The 19,223-nt window shown below is 45.6% G+C and overlaps 1 protein-coding gene across 3 annotated transcripts in view; it reads right to left on the bottom strand.

Annotated features, from left to right (window-relative positions):
• Positions 1–19,223, bottom strand: part of SGSM3 (small G protein signaling modulator 3) — a 29,044-nt gene that overhangs the window by 6,734 nt on the left and 3,087 nt on the right. For 2 of the 3 annotated variants that reach the window (XM_048301648.1, XM_048301649.1), the window contains exons 3-14: positions 12,670–12,747; positions 11,331–11,416; positions 10,101–10,167; positions 8,484–8,692; positions 8,232–8,339; positions 7,280–7,423; positions 6,700–6,895; positions 6,347–6,492; positions 5,212–5,439; positions 4,277–4,331; positions 539–666; positions 79–234 (exon numbers count right to left, since the gene is read on the bottom strand). In XM_048301648.1, the coding sequence (XP_048157605.1) occupies positions 79–234; positions 539–666; positions 4,277–4,331; positions 5,212–5,439; positions 6,347–6,492; positions 6,700–6,895; positions 7,280–7,423; positions 8,232–8,339; positions 8,484–8,692; positions 10,101–10,167; positions 11,331–11,416; positions 12,670–12,676 (1,530 nt within the window). In that variant the 5' untranslated portion in view covers positions 12,677–12,747. Of the gene's footprint in view, positions 1–78; positions 235–538; positions 667–4,276; positions 4,332–5,211; positions 5,440–6,346; positions 6,493–6,699; positions 6,896–7,279; positions 7,424–8,231; positions 8,340–8,483; positions 8,693–10,100; positions 10,168–11,330; positions 11,417–12,669; positions 12,748–14,838; positions 15,016–19,223 lie in introns of those variants that run through there. The other variant, XM_048301650.1, reaches the window with a different exon arrangement.

Genomic DNA, 19,223 nt, shown 5'->3' with positions numbered 1-19,223 from the left:
TGCAGGAGAGGTAGTGCAACCCCCCAAACAAGCTGGGTCTGCATTTCCCCCCGGTGCCTGTCCCCTCGGCTGACACACCGTGATGATGTCGTTCTTGCGGAAGCCCAGCTCATCGTCATCGTGGCGCTCAAAATCCAGCAGTGCCTTGGCTCGGCGGCGCCGGTTACGGGAACAGGCCACGTAGTTCTCGTGGTCCCGCTGGTGGCTCTCCATGCTGTAGTCCGGGGTCAGATCCTAGCAGGCATGCACATAAGAGCAGAGAGGAATGAAAAGCCACAGGTGACTCCCAGCTATCTGCCAAAGCTTGCCTGCCCCTGTTCCCAACTTTTTTCCTGCTCCTAGCCAGCAGACAACTTCCCAGCACAGCCCTCCTCCACCAGGAATGGGTTAAGCAAGCCTCACCCTCAAGCCATTACACCTGGCATGTTCTTTCTCAAGCCCACACTTCAGGAGCATTTGAACAGCCCTGTTCTGTGGTGGACACTCAAAACCAATGCCTGGAGCACACAGCAGTGCAGATCCAGCTGTTTCCACTCACAATGCTGCAGTTCTTGGGATCCACACACTGGAAGTGCCGTGCCACCTGGAGAATGGCCTCACGCAGGTCAGCCACCAGCTCTGTCTGCTTGATGTTCTTGGCTTTCAGTGCCTCCAGATCATCATCCCCTGGTGGAACCCACGCAGCCAGAGGGAAGGCCAGGGAAGGAAAACAAGTACGTGGTATTTATTTTTTGTTACCATTAGAAATTACTGGTTCTGAAGAAACCAAAAAAGCCTAACCGGAAGTACCTAGACTAAGGCAAGTACTTACTGCCAATCTATTCAATAACATAAATAGCAAATACCAATTTGGCTGCATTGAATTTTAAGGAGATGGTACTTCAAACCACACATGGAACTGGGATATGTCATCTTTGATCTGTCTGGGAAACTCAGTATATCAAGCTACTACTTTAGAGAAGTGTCTACAATATATAGTCAGCTGAAGTGTGGCACACAAGGCTGGAGAACTTGCAGTAATCCTGTTCAACTGAAATTATCTTGAAATTGAATCAGCTTTTGGTGGAACTACTTCTGATATTTGTATAACTCACAGGCTGAGAACACATTCTTCACTGAGTCTTGGAAAAGATTTGAAAAACCAAGTCAGCCCACTTTCCTGTCCCAGTTGTGAAGTCAGAGCCACAAGAGCAAAGCCACCACCTGCTTTAGACCAACCTCCTTAGGAACCACGCTTCAAAGGTTTGGGGTGTATAAAAATGGTCATGAGCCAAAGTAAAAGTTACCAAAGCATCTTTCAACTATCACTAATCCCCCCAGGGTTTTGACAGCCTACGTCTATTACTTTATGCAGAAGGATACCTGATGGGATGGATTCTTTAGACAGTTAATGTATCTGAATGCCTTACACACTGGGTACATGATGTTTGGGAACAATGAACCATTTGCTTCTTTTTCTAAAAAAATCCTTTTGTATTAAATTCAAAGTGTACTTTCATATATCTATTTTTGCTCTCACTACAATATACTGAAGATGTGGTAGCTGGATTAACAAAATGAACATTTAAATAAACGTATTTTTCACTGAACTCCAATGTTTATACAAACACAGCTTTTATTCAGGAGCCAAGAAAATCACTGGCTAGCAAATTAGTACCCTGCTTATCTTCTAGCAGCATTATAGAAAACAATATGAATAGAGCGTGGCCTGAGCTACAGCTGCTGCAACAGCTATATACACATTAAGCTTCTGCTAATTGAAAAGTTATTAACAGTATCTTTTAATCATGTGATCCTAATTAAAAAGACCCAAACTTTAGGAACGTATATAGAAGCACAAAATTAGATTTAAAATTATTTTTATAATTGTTTTCTTTGCTACATTAAATTATTTGAGATACATCGGATACACAGAGCTTAACAGAAAACTGAACTTTGCTTCTGGACTAGAAAAATTGTGGGGCACAGTTGCTCCCAGTCCAAGCAATAAAAAAAGAAGAAAATCTCCCCCTCTGTGTCCAGGGGTAGGATACAGAGCATGCAAGAACTCTTACTATTCAGAGATGCAAAGATTGCAGGTAGGTGAGCACATAGATGTCGGGGATTCCCAGAAATTTCATGCTGCTAAAATAGAATGCAACTAGAGAAGAAACTAAACCACAGCCACAGCCACACTAGCTCTGTGGGCTCCTCTCATTTACATAGATCATTGATTCTTTCTGTCATCTCTCAGTCCCATCTGGCCAAAATACCATGCTCTTCCCTCTGTTCTCAGATCAATCCTACTCAAACACAAGCAGGAGACATGGGAAGCAAGTTCCACACTCTCCCACGTTAGAGTGGACATGGTACAGCGGAAGGCAGCTGGCATGTCCCCCAGCCTCACCTCACTGCACTCAACACGTACACTTTCAAACTTCAACACGTACATTTCCAAACAGGAAACCAGTGCATGATCAGCCACACGTGAGGAGGCTCTACTTTGAGCCTTCAAAGGCTGACGAGCTGCACAGCTCTGCACAGGATGAGCTCTACTGCATTCCCTTGGTGCAATGCCCACACAACAGGAAAACACATCTGGCACACTCTGCTCTCCACCAAATTACCTTTCGTTATTTCTTTCTATTCCTGCATTGGAAATCTGGTTCAACTCCTTGAATCTCAGCTGGAGAAAGCCCTGACCAACCTGATCTAGCATGAGCAAGAGTCTGGCTTCGAGCAGGAGCTGTTGGAATACAGATGCTGAGAGGTCTCTTCTAAACAGTGCTCCTGTGATTCTATGACTCCTGTCCAAGTTACTACCACATCTGAATTCAATCGAAGAAGAATTAAGCTCTGGGTAAATTCTCATTCCCTCCCAGATGAGGGCTAAGTACCAGTTCTAAGCAGTAACTATCACAGGCAGCAGACTTTACATTTAGGATGGATGGATTGTCAGTTCACAGTAGAGAGTGAATTTATCACACCCAAGCTTTCCTTCCTCTCACTTGGGCTGAATTTTTCCATTGTGGTCAACTGCTGCAGGATGACAACTTCTCAGTTTTAACCAACATTTTAAATATAAAGAATAATGTAGGTAAAAAACATGATGGTCATTGTACAGAAGCACCACTAAAATGAGAAAACCCTATCAATTATCTTGGTTCTGCCACTGATATATTTTGAAGCTTGAACTTAAAGTTTATCTTTGTGCATGTGTATAACTCATTATCACCTCCATAAAAATACTCAAACACAGTCAAGGAGACTGAGACACAAGAAAGGTGCATGTGGCAGCCAAGTTCCTGCCAGTTCAGTCTGTACCGACTGTATGATAACATTACATACAAAAGCTCTGAGTTTAGGTTGCACAAGCAACTTTCCTGTGTTTCTTCACTTCTGCATGCTTGACTTTACAGCATTATGAGTATTTTCTATGTAATGCTCTGTGCACTTGTAGGAAGCCTGTGACAGTATATCAGCTTCCTGGAGAACATAAGAAAAGCTGCTCTGTGGAAAGAACAGTAAAGCCCATTTTTAGATTTATTCAGGCCTTTCAACCGCAACAGGAACACAGTTTGAGCCCTGTAAATTCAGTATGTTGTCTTCTTCTGGAAAAACAATTCCTGTGGTGACATGTGGCAACTTCAAGAAAGCTAGCCAATTTCAAGTAAGGTGATGACAGTGAGGCTTACAGGAGAGAGGGCTCTCATGGAGTCAAGAAATAAGTTACTCAAACCCATGCAAAAGCTATTCTGACTATGCCCTTTCTGGACATACGCTGGCTTGGCTTGTAAGTGAAGAAAATTAAGAGTCAAAAGCATTCACAACATTGAACTCTCAGAATAAGTAAGGGAAAATAAAATGATGCTTTCATTTATAATTTTGATGGGTGACACACTAGACATCCTGTCCTGTCTCAGATCTTCAGAGATGCTCCTGAATTGAGCAGAGTAAGATCAGAGAGTACCACATCCAGACTGTGGGCTGCAGAAGGTCTGCCAGAAAATGTGTTTGACCTTTTGGTCAGTGCAAAAAGGACATTACAGCTGGGCTGAGCTGCATTTGCTGCTGGTTACCATTCATGGACTGTCTAACCTAAAATTTACTTTCTGGGCTCAAATCAAAGAAAGCAAGTAATAAACTGCACTTCTTCCCTCTCATTCTTCAGTTCTGACTCCCTCCTCTCCAATCCCTCTGTCCCAATGTTTCCCTGCTTTGCCTGCTCCCCCCTCCGTCCTAAGCTGCTGTAGCCATCAACTACATCAACACATGAAAGGCGTGGGATTGTCCTTACCGAAAAGCAGAGAGGTGATGCCAGATTTCCTGCGCTGAGTCCTGCGCCGCACAATCTGAGGGAGAGGGAAGAGAGAGAACAAAGTGCACACATTAGGACAGATTTCAGAAATAAAATAAAGCAACCCTCCACACCAGTCAGCTCTGGGCAAGGGGTCCTGACAGCTACCTCTAGAAGGGTCAGGCCAGTGAAGAGGCAGTTTTAGACAAGAGTTGTTCTAGTCCTAACACATTGAATCAGCTCTACTGCTTCATCTGCTCCAAGTGCAACAGGTTATTTATACCTTAATTATTACAAAGGCATAATTGAAGTCCAAGAATCAACCATGATCCATGTAAAAAATTTTAATTCTACTTCTATTTTTTGTCAAAAGCAGTTCCACATGTAATTGTATATAAATTTCTAAGTGGATAGCTATTAAATTTTAGAACTGCCTGAGTGTCTTGTCTGCAACTGTGGATCTCAGTCCAAGATTAAACACAGGCACATTTTTAATTCAGCTTCTCAAAAGCAGCTGCTGCTGTTTTCTGACTCAACCTCTCAAGGTTATTTTAGCATACCAGTTTCTTACGAATGGATTAAACCCAGTTCCTACTCTCTGTGTGCTTCAAGCAAATTCTGCCAAAAGCATATGTTGTTTCTTTAAGTTTCCATTAATGAAATGCATCACGTATCATCATAACTCTCATGAATAATAATTACAATCATTGCCAATATCCCTTTCATCTGGGGATTTATCAACAAGGACAGATCTGGCACCATTTAATTGGTATAGAACTTCCAAATACATTTTCTCCACTGGATAACGATTACCCTGGACCCAAAAATCCTCCCAAACAGGAAGACCTCTTGCTCACAAACCGTAATTGGGTGGGAATACATAAGGGAATGGTAAAAAGGGAGCAGCAGAGGCAGGTGGGACTCTGTGCACTCACTTTGGATAGATTGTTGACAGTGGTGCTGGAGTTGAGCAGCTGCCCCTGCTCAGCGATGAGGTAGGCCAGGTGTTTGCGGCGCTGGGTCTCCACCGCTACATCCGTCAGCGAGCTGGCCACGCGCATGGCCTCCCGCAGCAACACATCTGCGTCCTCAATCTGGCTCGGGATGTCTGACAGCGTGTTGAAGATCGAGGCAGAGTTCTCGGACTGGATCAGCTCATCCTCCTGCAACAACACAGTTATTTTTGCCTCATGGAGTGGTGAACACGACAGCTGTGCTCCTGAGGCTGCTAGATGCAGTTTTACATTCAGCGTACAGCCTGGGCAGGTACAACCAGAAAATTACATTAAAAAACCCTTCAGCAGGAAAAGTTCAAGCTACTTTTGAGAGGGGGACAGCATCTTTTACTACTCTACTGCCCTCTCCTCCCAGAATTCTAGCTGGGATTTTTTTGAATCACGGCACTCACCATTGAAAGGAAATCAAATCAGCACAGAAAACCAAACTCAAACCTATTCTGCACCAACCACTAGGACTGGTCATAGCAGGGATCTTGCTAGGGATAAGAGAATGGAAGCTGCACTCTGGAGCACCGACCATGTCAAATTGTGCTCCAACTTCCCCTTACTCCCAGCAAGATCACCCTTGTCCTTCACACAGCAAACTGAATACAAAACTATTTTTCACACAAAAAAGGAAAAGATCAGGGCAGCCAAATCAAATGCAGTCAGGACAACGCTCCTCTCTTAGAGCATTCAGCAGTGCCATCCAAAACTTCCCAGATGATCTCAACTTCAGCTTCTCTCTCCTCCCAGACTGTGCAAAATCAAGAGGTATCTTGGTTCAGGTAAGATGGACTCTCAGGTTGGGATCTGGACTGATTAGAGGATGGCAGCTGATGAGGTTTAATTATGTGCCAACAAATGAGCTATGCACAGGAAACAGCAATCTCTAATTTCTGTGAGGTGCCTTAGAAGTTTTTCACAGCCTCCCATTCTGAAGGCAGCAGGAAGTTGTCTTCCCTAACACACTTCCAAACCACATACAGCAAGTGGATACAAAACCTTCTTGCCCCAAAATCTCAGTTAAACACTGAAGTACTATAAAGGAGGGAGAGGAGCTGGGAATTACCTTCATACTTAGCATGCCCAAAGTGACTTGGAACAGCACCAGAGAGCCCTCGTAGAAGAAGAGGTCCCAAATACGCAGCAGCAGCTTGATGTGGACAACACTAGCGAAAGAGGTGAGGAACCAGTGCAAGGTAATCAAGGAGAGCTCTGTGAACAGAGACATGGAAAATAATCACAACAGAAGAAGTCAGTCAATCAGTGAAGGTGGACTCTTCTAAGGGCTGTCCTCCATGCATTGCCTCCAGGGGCAGGAGGTTTGTTCCTCTCCCTGATGCTCCCCTTTGTGAAAAAAGAACTCTTTGTCTGCATCTCACCCTGGCAAGAAAAGCTATGGTTTCCAGGGCACACTTTTACCAATGTCATGCTCCTGAAGCAGCTTGTCCAGGCGGGGCAAGTACTGCACGATGAGCTGCCGCAGGACACGCTGGTCTGTCTGCACACCCATGAGGGTGGTGCTGAAGTAGGAGGCAGGAACCAATTCCTCGATGATAGCACACATCATCCAGAAGGCATCTTCCTCCTCCAAGAAGAGCAGCAGAGAGGCAGCCACCTAGGATTTTGAAGGAAGAAAAACTGCATGTCCTAAGAGGAATAGAACTCTTTCCCCACTTTCTCACATGGAGAGATAGACCAGTATCTAAGTGACAAAAATCTTCCTTCTGCAGGAGCTCTCCTGCAATCTCCAATGAAGGGACTTCTCCTCAGTATAACTACTGCCCCCTCCCCAACAGATGAACCAAAGTCTTCCGTATCTTTGGATGTGTGATGCTACTCTGCTCTCCCCTCCTTAGGAAAAGTATTCCAGGTGGAAGGGATTTCTCTTCAGCTCATCTGGAGACCACAGTATCTGCCAGCACTACCTCAAATCATTCTCTGGTGTAGCAACCAGAGACAAACTGATCCCTGTCACAAAGACACTCTGAAAGCAGGTTACCATGCCAGTGCCCTGGCAATATCCAATGTCTGGGTAGAGCCAGGCAAGTCCCCGTAGTATCCTGCGCAGCCGTGGCACCCCGATGCTGTTCATGTTGGAGAAGCAGGCATTGCTGGGCATTGTGCGTAGCAAGTCCTTTTCAATCTGTCAGGCAGCCATAAACACGGACAGAGTCAGCTTGCAGCATCTGAAAAACTGCCTTCAGCTTTCTGCACTTCCACCTAGACCCCTGCCTCAGGGAACTCCGCCTTCCTACACCCACCTGTAAGTCCTCAGGCACCAAAGAAGGTGGCCCTGTCCAAGCACCTGAGGTCAGTTAAACAGCCTTCACTGACACGTGGGAAAATGCCAGCGCAGACAGTGACTTGCCGAATCCCTAGAAATACTTACCTAACTCAGACCCTAGTTTCACCACTGACAATAGTAAACACACACTAGTTGGGAATTTCATCTGCTTGGATTTCAAGCCTTCCCAACAAACGTATTCCAGAGAAAAACCAACAACCTGGCCAAATCTGTGAGGTCAAAGGAAGAGGGAAAACACCCTTTAACAGTCTTGTTGGTGTTTGGAAACTTTCTGTTTGGGGGAACAAAGACAAGCCCGGAAAGCAGCTGCCACAACTTCAACAGGGGTGCACCTGCCAGCCTTTCACCCTTCCCTTCCCTCAGGGAGTACCAGGATGTTTGCTGAGATGCAACTGCAGCATTGTTTTCTAGCCTACAAGTAGCATGGATCAAACCCTTTCCCCGCTGTCCTAGGAAAGAGCAGAGCTAAACAATTGCTATTCCAACAAAAACAAGGAGAAATATGCCCCACAGGATTAAGCTTTAGTAGGATTTAACCACACATCCTCCCAACTGCCCCTGCTGCAGGTGTCAGGCAGACACCCCTTCCCCCTCACACAGCAAATCTTGCCCTTCTTCCCACTCAGCACTAGGAAGTATCTCCTACCTGTTTGGCAGCAATGGTTTCATCATTAGAGCTGTTTTTCACGATATCCCGATATGACATCTCTGAGTTCCTCTTCTTCTGCAAAGCCCCTGAAAGGCGCATCCATAGCTGGGGGGACAAGGTGAAGAGAGATACAAGTCACTCAGCCAGCCACAGAAGGCCATAATCTGGCACCCCCTCAACCAAGAGATCCCACTCCATGATCTCGTACTCTGGGCAGGAGTGCCTGCCCAGAACAGGCAGCACTCTCACCTGTGGCCTCATGCTATGTGGGATGCCAGCCAGCACCAGGGAGCGCAGCTTGTCTGAATGTGGCAGGGTGACTTCAATTTTGTCCCAGGTGAGGTCACCCACATCATGGTTGTGTGTGAATTCCAGATGAGCCTGCCACTTGAGCCTCTGCTGCGGCTCCTCCGTCAGAGGGACCCCCAAAAGCTTGCTGGAGTTTGGTTCAGCACCATCTGCTTCAGCAAAGGGAAGGGAAAGGAATGGAGACAAGTGAGAGAGGGAACAGGAGAGGAAATGAACACAAGGCGGGGTGGGGAACAGGATGGCCATCTGAAAAAGCACATTCAAAACATTAATTTCTTCCAGTCAGAGCATGGAAAGGCAAAGGTTGGTTTCTAACTGCCTACTCCATGCAGCAATTTTTATGGTCATAAGCAAAAGGCTTGGGACCTTGAGAACTAAGCAGCTGTCGGCAGGCTTCTAGTCTCTACTTACTCATGATTTAGAGCACAGTGTGGCTGGAATTAAACAAGATCCTGGAAGCAGTTATCCTGCTGGGTTTTGTAAGGATCTGTAAATCAGGCTGACAAAAGCATAGCAAGCCTCAGAGCTGGAAAGCAGAAGCTATATGTTCATGGAAGTAATGAGGTGCAAAATGTTAACTCTGGGGATATTTAATCACCAAAAAAGCTTTAATAAGGACACTTCCAAATTCCCAATGAGAGAGCACCTTAACCTGAGGCTGGCTTCCCAAAATAGATACTTTCGCACAAGGACAGGTTTGACATAAGGCACTCTGTCCTTCATCATGTAATACATCCCAATAATGTGCTTCAAATATTTCTGCTGATTTTATAATGCACAGGTCTACCAAATGCTCTGGCTGAAAGAAACCACTGTGTTCTGTCCTCATCTTCAGGTCACTGCTTCAAAGAGGATCCTCTATGACTCAAGGTGCCTCAGGGCACACACGCAAACAACTTCTCCCCTTACATTATATAGCCTGAGCCCTGGGAATGACCGACCCCAGAGCACATGAAACAATTCCTACATCTCCCACTCCTTTCTCTTCCTCTTTGCTAAGGCAGCCAGCTGTTGTAGTTCAATGCTCAGCTGCAATAGCACTCCATGCCTCCTTCTATGTGGTTGCCTGCCTCCATAGCTTGCAGAAAAACCAGGATGTAGGTTTTTCCCCTACAATTTACCCCGCACTTTGCCGAGATGCTGAGGTGGGCAGAACGTATCACCACTCACCTTGGTCATGAGTTTTTCAACAGACAACACATTTCACTGTGCCTGCTATGAGCCCTTGCAGTGCTACTGAACACAATGGAGATCCCACTGTGAACTGGGAAGGCTGCCCTTTCCCAGCATGCAGCTGCTAATGGAAATGGTAACTTCTCAACTTTTCTCCCTCTTACCCGTGGCACAAATGTAAGGGGATGGAAATGACTGCTGCATAGTCTATGCTCTGGACTTCCATAAGGCCAGCACGTCTAATGCACTTGATTACAAATGGCAGGATACAGAAACAGGTGGGTAGACAAGATCTAGTACAGGACATTTGCAAAATCCCACCACATTTGAAAGCATGGGAAGGGCTGGACACAGTGCAGGTTGGAGGGACAGGACCAGTTTTACCTTCCTTGTCAACTCGGAAACCAAATTCATCGTAGCGGAACTCTGGCTGCTCGACAGATTCTTCTTTCTGGGAGATGTGAGGAAGGAAAACAGACATTTTCTGCAGTTTATCACTGAATAACTGAACACAGACACGTGGATATTGCCCCATCCCACCACTATCCACACTGTGTCCTCTGAGCAACTAAAGCCCTTGGCCCTTTAATTTTTAAAGCCTTGCACTACAATTTCCAGCTGAGGAGATGTTGCATGCCATTCCCATTTTGACTTCTCCATGGAAAAAACCTACAGATTTTCCCAGCAGGACTTAAGCTCACCATCTTATGAAGATCAGAACTGCCCCCCTGGAGCAATAGGAAGCCCTCCTCATGGACTGAGGAATATACACACAGCAGCTGAAGTGGTCTTTATGGTCTGCATCACTAATACAGAGCAGTCCTTCCTGTTACCTCTGCACACACACTGCAAATTCAGCTTCCTGCACCACTCCATCTCCTGCCTGTTGCTCTCAAATTTCCTTTGAAAGGCAGTGGGCAAAACTGGGATTTGCACCTGTTAGGCAAGTCCAAATTAGAGGCCAAAGAAACTTAAGGTCCAGGACCCAAATCTCAACCTTCCTCATCTGTGCTCATGGTTGGCATTGGGGCGTATTGGGGGATACGCACTGGAGGTTACAACCAGGCTTTTTCCAGGAGTAAAAACCTACTGCTCTTTCCCCTTTCCCACAAGCCCACCTGTGCCTCCTGTGGGGACTCTCGCAAGCACTGCACCCAAGAAGCAAGAAGCACTGCCCACATAGCTTCACAAAAAGCTCTACTCTGCTTTCAGCAAACACTGTGGCTAAGTTACAAAATTCCACAGCTGCTTCCTTCCTTCCTGCTCTACCCACCTGGCAACAAGCTTGAGGCTAGCACTTCCTGCCATGCACAAGCCATCCAGAGTAGCTTGATGATGACAGAGGCTCCCTGAGGGTGTCAACATTTTTACAGTGGAGCAATAGTTGCAAAACAACAGGGAAATAATTTACACAAGTTTCTTTGTACTCTGCAAGATCCTCTTGCAAGAGCCAGGATGCAACCACAAAACATGTGAAGTCCACAACCAAAGCACTGGAGGAAAAGTGCACCTCTCCCTCCTTTTCCCTGTGGCTTTCAGAGACCACCAGAAAACACCAGGATCCCTCTACTTTTGCAGAGCCAGAGAACATCCCCACCCTGCCCCACACTGTACCTGTGTGTATTTTGCCAGGATCTCCTGAGGCCAAATGCTGGGTGTGAGTGCTGAGAAGGGACCCCCAGCAGAGGGAGTGTGATGGCCTAAACAGAAAGAGATCAACACGTAGCAGTGAAAACCTGGAAGAACACCCTTGGTGTCAATACAGACTGTTCCAGCATGGGAAGGACTAACTCATCAGTTTGTTGCTACTGCTATTCTAGACACTGCTATTCTAGACAGCTTCCACTTCACCAAGGAAGCCAGTAATTTCAGATGGCTTTGTTCCTTATTATTGAGCAAAAGAGGCAAAAAAGCCAAATGGAGTTCCCTCTAAGAAAGTGATTCATAGGGAAGAGAAATAGTTCCATGGCATCATATGATCACTCACCTGCTTGGAAAAGCTCTGTGATCAGCAACAAGCCAGGGGAATCATCACCAAATAACTATTATTTTGCAGAAGTAAATGCCTCCTATGGACTAGCATCAGCAGCACTCCAGAGGTTCCCTGAAACTCTGTCACCCAGGTACCAGAATGGAAAATCAGAGTCCTCAGAAAGATGCTCAACTGCTCCCTTTCTTCCCTGCCGGCTGGGATATTGTCAGACCATGTATAGAGAGCTGCAGCAATGAAAGTATGCCTATGATCTTGGTCTTTTGTGCTCAAGACAAGCACCCTTCCAGACTTGGGCAGAGTCCCAGTGAACAGCTTCCCTTGGAATACAAGCAGACATCAAGTACTGCAGTTGAAGCAGACAAACATGTCTCAAGTCTTCAACTGTTCTATCAGCAAGACAAAGGTTTACTTGGCTTTGAAGCATTGTCTTCCCCATGGTTATGTGCCCTGAAATAACCAGGAAGGAAGGCTTAGAAAAAGGTACAAGGTGGGAAAGCTGGCTTCTACATGAAGGAGACCTAGTTTTAGTAAAGCTTGTATCTCAGCAGTCCACAACTGAACTCTAGTTATTCTTCAGCATTCTGCCTGCCATAGAGCTACCACTGTACAGCAAAAATCTCTCACAGTCATTGTGAGCTACTCACTTCGGGGGAAATCTTGGGAGGAGAACAGAACCAAGCAAATCTTAATGAAAAATGGGGAAGGCAGACCACATTGCAACCTCCTTCTTCCTCTCTGTTCAATGGCTGAAAAAGCTTCTGTGTGGTAAAAGAAGGAACTGAGTTCACCCTGAGTGAAAAGGCTGCTGGGTCACAAAGTTTCCTCTCTCTCAATCTGACCAGAAAGTATGTTCATGTAAAGAATGGCTCTTGGACCCAGAAACCTTTGTAATGAAGTTTCAGCTGCAGACAGAGCAAGCAACCAAACGAGAAGATACTGCGGCCATTTCTGTGTGCTCACCTGACATCGCACTAGGCAAGGCTGAGTGGCACAGATGTCAGCAGGTCCCGAAATGCTGTCCACAGAGGTGTTACATTCCTGTTATAAAAAGAAAAAAACGGTGATGAGAGAATTCAATTAGCATCTAAGAACGTGGTGGGGGACTGACAGACCCCTCACACACAACTTCCTCACATGAAAATTAAATTCTTAAATATTTAAGTTCTACCCCCACAAAAAATAAATTCCAGAGACTGGAATTTCCTTTTGGTTTCATACCTACTGACCAGCTAGAAAGAGCACACTGTCATTTGCCAAATTTCTTGTGAAAATAACAGCATTGCTGATTGAAAGAATGTCAAAAACAAGTCAACTTTTACCACCTTTTCCACTGCACATTGTGAGTCCTGTATTTAATTACGTAAACTGAAAAAACACACCATACATCATCATTCTCTGAAGACATTAACCATGAAGAAGGGACAGGAATGGTGAAAAAGGTTTAAGAGGGTATCATTAGATGCAATAAGTCCAAAAGAGATTTTCAGAGCAGCACCAGGAGTAAAGTGTGTAGGACTGAGGACAACTCCCTGAAGGATGTGGATGTGGACAAGATGCTATCAAGTACCTCTGCAATGAGTCTGGAACCAGGCTCCTCTGAACTAAATCAGGCGACAGAGCTCCCCTCCTTGCTTTCCTGACGCTCGGTAACAGCAGATTTTTATGGGGATTTCTATGGGGATTTCCAGGAAAACAATGGAATATTTCAGTAATCAAAGAGAGAGATTCTGGACTTTTAAGATCAACCTTAAAATTAGTGTGTGGGAGACAGCAAGAGCCACCTCTACCAAGCAGATAAAGACAGTGCTGGGATATATCAGTCACTCACACTTCCTTGGGAAAGAACCTGGGAGAAGCTAACATTTGCACATCTAGGATGGTTTTTCCAGCTTCCCTTTCCAGTAAAGCTACTTGTAACTGTAAGGTGCTAAAAGGAGGAACCCCAGGGATTCATCCCACAAGCCCTATCCAAGTTGTTTCACAGCGCTGGTTAGTACAAGGTTATATTGCCTTTGCATCTTAGTGAGCTTTCCAGTGAGCACTTGCAGCCAGGAAGTGACTTGCTAGAGCACTCCAAGATAAGCAGCTGTACAGCACTGCAAAAGCATAAAAAGCAGCTGTGTCCAGGAACACAAATGATAAGGTTTCCTCCTCACAGATTTAAACAGCTCTCTGCTGGAGAAAGGCCAGCATGGATGAACAGACACTCTGTTCCGTTCTGACACCAACTCTTAGGGCAAAAAGAATAACAAAGAAAGAAAGAAACAAACAAAATCTAACTTTTGTTTCTGAGAAGTAATGCTGTCCACAGGATGGTCAGTTGCATATCCACCAGTTCTGCAAACGTTTGTCTGTTCTTCCCATCACTCTAGTCCCATTTGTTCCCTTAGCACCAACTCTTGGTTAGTAGTTGAAGACTTAACAATTACCAAATGAGCATCTGCATGCTTGTATTACTTGGGAACACACACAGTGTACACCCCAAGCAGGTAAATTGGCAGACAACACTTACTTTCCTTTCAGCATCACTGTGAAGGTATTTTAATGCTTTTTTCACTGCCTTGCAACCATGGCTGTTCTGTTCCTGAGCCTGCAAGGTTCTTCTCCCCTGCCTGTTCTCAGCCCAGTTAACCCTGTTCCCAATGACTTTTATTAGGAATGCAGTTACCATGTGGTATGTCTGCCATGCTTCTCATTGCCTGTGCCCCGAATCCATCCTCAGTGCCTCAAGCCTGTGAGCAGGGATTCCCCTCAGCCATTATTAACCTTCACTGCATGCACAACCACTGCTGACCCAACCTGCTGCGGAGGAGCCAGGCCAAGGTGTCAGGCATGCGGCTGAGAAAAAAACCCATAATAAGGGAATTAACCACAGTGCTTGGAAACAGGAGAGCACTGAGTGAGTCTCTCCTTGTCCCAAGACAGGTGTAGCAGATGGAACACCTTCCCTTGTCCACGTCATCACACACTGGCCTCCGCCTTGCTGGGGATCACTCCCCTGCCTGCCCTCCTGTCCCTGATTTTACAGCACTGAACTTGGTGGGCAGGTTTTTCCTGCCCCTGGTTCCCATAGAAACCTTCCTGCAAGCACCCATCTGGGACAGAGCCCAGAGAGAACGTGAGGCTTACCTTGCTGCTGGTGTCTTTGTGCAGAAGGGCAGGGTGAGAGGCATGAATGACACCAAGGGAAGGCTCCTGCTGTGGCACATGGAGACACTGCCCTGGGCACTGCCCACAGGGCCAGGTATCTCCAAGAGAAGGTGCTGAGACCACTATACCAGCCCTTCCAGCACCACAGGAACTGACACAGCCAGGCACCACCTAGTGCAAGCCAGGAGGAGGAGGAGGATATCTGGTACATGGGAATGACACAGTAAGGTCTTTCCTTTGACTGAGGGATATAAACCTAAAGCAACTCTCAAGCTCTCCTAGCCAGGAGATAGCAAGTAACAAAAAGCTTATGAAACCACATGTGTGAAATTGCTGTTATTTGCAGTGTACACATTTCTGAAAACAAGCAACAGTAAGAAATACAAAGGAAAAAACACATCAGATCCAACAAATATTAATGGCAACTCCCAAACCCTCAGTACTACAAAATTAAAACCAGTTCCACCCACACATTAAGGAGCATCTCCCAAGTTTAAAGGCAATTTAAGTTTCTTGTATTAAGCAATTTTGGCCACACCACAGGTAGTCTTCACATTTTGAAAGAAATGTACTTTTTGCTAAAATGCAAATGATACCTGTTATTCACAGATTTACTTTTTGAATTCAGAGTCCAAAACAAATCACACCACCACTGGTTCCAGCCTGCTAGAAGACAGGTGTAATGAATGTGTGTACCTGAAAAAGAAGACTGCGAAGGAAGCATGCAGTCAGCACCAGGAACAACCATTTGAAGAACTCTACCTGCAACACCTTTGTTGGAATTGCAAGCACACACCATGCAGGATTATATCCAATTAGTTTATTTTCCAGTGCAGGTGTCCTTTGGAAATTGATGTTTGCAAAGGAGTCTTGCAAATTTACTTCCACTTGGCAATTCTGTGCCTCCTCTGGACACACTGGCTCTTCACCACAGCTGTAGTATGAGAGAGTTACTTGGCTCCTGGCAAACACCAGATGGCAATCTCCTGCTGCCTGTGTTTTACTTGCTTGGCCTCTTTTGCCACATGATCTCCACCTAAGCCTCTGGTGGTAGGGCCTGGATGTGCTAAGCACAAAATGACGCTGTCTGGAGCCTTTCAGTAGGATCTTTATTTTGGGACAGAAGTTCCTTCCCAGGAGTGTTCTTCACCCACTGATTTTAGCAACAACAACAACAACAAAAGGATCCACCAAAAAGGCAACATACCTCTAGCAGACTGTGCAGAAGACAAACATTTTATCAAGCAATGTTTTTGTATCCTGAGAACTTTACAACCAGTAACTGTGCAGGAGCCTCCACTGAGTATCATCAGAAGGAGCAGAACAAGCATAATAATTCTTTCCAAAATAATTTTCATCCACTGTTACAAGAACTGCACCTCTGTTCTGATGGTTACAACACCTCTTCTGACAGTAAGCTCGCATGAGAAAAACTCCATTTTCCTTTACGTTTAATGAACAAAAAGCAACAGTGTATGCAGTAAATCCCACTGCCACCTCTGGATTGTCAGCTGGTATCCACTGCTCTCTATTCTCTTCCTTTATTAAGAAAAAAAGCTTTGGAAGAGAGAAAAGTGATTGAAAGTCACCGTAGCCATCAGGAGGCTATGCACTTAGGTGTAGTTCTAGAAGCCTCTTCCAGCTCAGCTTTCGAAATCCCAAGTAGATTGGATCCACTTTAACATCTCCCTCTCTCAGAAATCAGACAAAAGCTCTGCATGAATCAGGCAGTTCAATTTCATACTCTCACAACCAGAAAACTTACATTTTCCAAATTAAAATCCTGACTTGCTCAATGAAACATCCAAGGGAAACTCTTAGCAGGATGCCCTTGGCCTTCCTTCCCTTCCCCCATCAGTGTCTCCCTCAGGTCAGGCAAAGGCATATCCTGGAGCTGCAAATGCCATTAGTCCACAAGTCAATATTTGCTTTGCACACAGAGTCAGAAGAAAACTCCAACTTCACAAATACATAAGTGAGCAAAGCGCAGCCACATACCTGAGCAAGGGGCAGACAAGATGCAGGGAGTTCCTGGCCCTCGCACCCTGGCACTGGAAAAAATGCAGAATCCCACACAGACACTGACACACCCCAGCTCCTGGTTAAGGAGTCAATATGGTGTTAGTGAACCTGGCTCATCCCAAACTTTTTGTGCAAGGCTTACAAACCACAACCACCCTCACACTGCTTTGGGTGTTGAGCAACACATACAAATGCAGGCCAGAGGTGCTGAGGTGGCCTTCATGCTTCCTCCCGACAACATGACTGGGAATGAAGAGCTGGGAACTTTAACTACCCTCAGCCCACTTCCGTGTGGCACTGGAAGTGAACCAGAGATACACCAAAAGCCTAGGACAGGTCTCAAAATGGGGATGCAAGACCCGGAGAGCACCAAGGGGGAGGCTTGCAGAGTCAGGTGGACAGGCAGGCAGGAGGGCAAGCTGCTCACAGGTTATGCCACTGACTCCAGAGGCACCACCCAGGACTCCAGTGCTGCCCAGTCACCAACTGGGATCATATACTGACAGCAGGAATGTTGCAGAGCAAAGTGTTTCCTCCCAGCTGCCTCAGGGCACTACTAAAGCAACAGAGACAGCAAAAGGTAAACTGGAACTCTGTGTCTCCTGCCATAAAGCACCTTGTAGATTCCTGGTCTCTTCGGAAATGTAATTCAGTGTAGAAATGTAACTAAAAGGTACTTCATGCAACAGTTCTGCTCCTTGCACTGCTCAGTGTCCAGCAATGCCCACTGCAATGACAGGGAGAGCCCCAGTGGAGCTGAAGCTGCTGAACCATTGTCAGTTTACACAAAAGGAACAAAACAGTAACTTTCAGTTTTGTTCCCATTGCATCTCCATTTTGAAAATAAGGATGTGAAAAAGCGGAATCCTGCTTCCTACCGCTTATGCATTGGACAGACAGACCACAGATGGACTTCCTGATCACAGTTCAGTGTGTCAAATTTGTCTCAGAAACCCCCCTACGTAACACCTACTTATGTAGAATGCAGATGTCTCCTACATATCAGCAGGTATTTTATTCCCAGAGCAGAACTGCCTTTTATTTACCTGGTTCCAAAGCAAAGAACACACCAGCTAAGCATGAACCGCACCTCTGTGGAGAACCTCTTGTTAGCCAAGACCCTTGGGATCAGCGGAAAAGGAGGAGTTTCCCCTTTCCCAGTACTCCCATTATTTGAGTGGTGAAAAGATCCATGACAGGAATATAGAGTGCTTCTTGCAACTCACACAGGAGGATTACAATTGAGTACTGGAACAACAGTTTTGGGGGTTTTCTATCTGCATCAAATGCGGTTAGAAAAAAGAGGCCAGGATACAAACTAGCATGGTGTTCATCCTTTCTGCACTGCAAAATTCTCCTTGCTTCTAACACAGAGACAAGAAAACCTGTATGTGCCAAAAAAGGCAAGCCTGCAGTCACCCTAGTCTTCAAGACTTAGGGTAAAGGCAATTCCATGTTAGACACCACTGTGCAAATATAAACCAAAGGTTTCTGATTAGTGTCTAAGGAGACCCCAAACATATCTTCCATGAGAGTCAAGTACTGCACAATAAATGGGCACTTTCACCCAAATAACCACAGTGCAGCGCCAGGGCACTTCTCTGCAGAGCTCTACAGAAATTCGTTTTCCCAAAAAATTTTCCAAAGACTTTTTTACCTTCTGGTCCATTGCAAGACTGCAAACTATGAGATATCTGTGGAAAGCAATCACAACTGCCCAGTTTCATTTGAATACAGAAGCTTGAAAGAAAATACTTCTGTTAGAGATGCAGGGCTGCACCCATCAAAGAAAGGCTGAAAGACACTACTGACAGTAGTGCCTTAAAGTCGGGTATTACGAAGTGTCTCGTCTCACGCTCCTGTCCTGAGTGGTGACAAGCAATGCCATCAGAGGCTCTCTCCATCACCAGCCCCGTAGGCTCACACAGGGGGAAGCTTGATTCTCAAGCTGTCTCATCCTACTGCTTCCAGTGACAATGCAACAAGGGCCTGAAGAACAGCTCTTCCTTGATACAGCCTCAGAGGATTTGCAGAGGTTCAGCTGTCAGGGCTTGCTGTTACCTTGGTGAGGCACAGGAAAGGCTCGATTCAGGTCACTCTCCCGTAGCTCTGTTTTGTTACTATTTGCTCTGGTATTTGCAAAAAAAGTCAGATTCACTTTGCAGGACTCTAAGCAGGTCTCGCTTTGTTTTGCTCCAGAAAATGGCCTTTTAAGGCAAGTATATCCCACAGTATTCAAAACTTTTCTCCTTTAGGGCTCTGTCTTTACAGGACTCAACTTTCTGAAGAGGTTAGTAACACTCAACACACCTCTCAGGACTGTTTGCAAAGCTCTTATCTAG

Source organism: Corvus hawaiiensis, chromosome 4, assembly GCF_020740725.1.
Source record: "Corvus hawaiiensis isolate bCorHaw1 chromosome 4, bCorHaw1.pri.cur, whole genome shotgun sequence".
In the NCBI taxonomy this organism is placed as follows: Eukaryota; Metazoa; Chordata; class Aves; order Passeriformes; family Corvidae; genus Corvus; species Corvus hawaiiensis.
The sequence above is the reverse complement of the archived record's forward strand: the minus strand, read 5'-3'. Positions and strand labels throughout refer to the sequence as shown.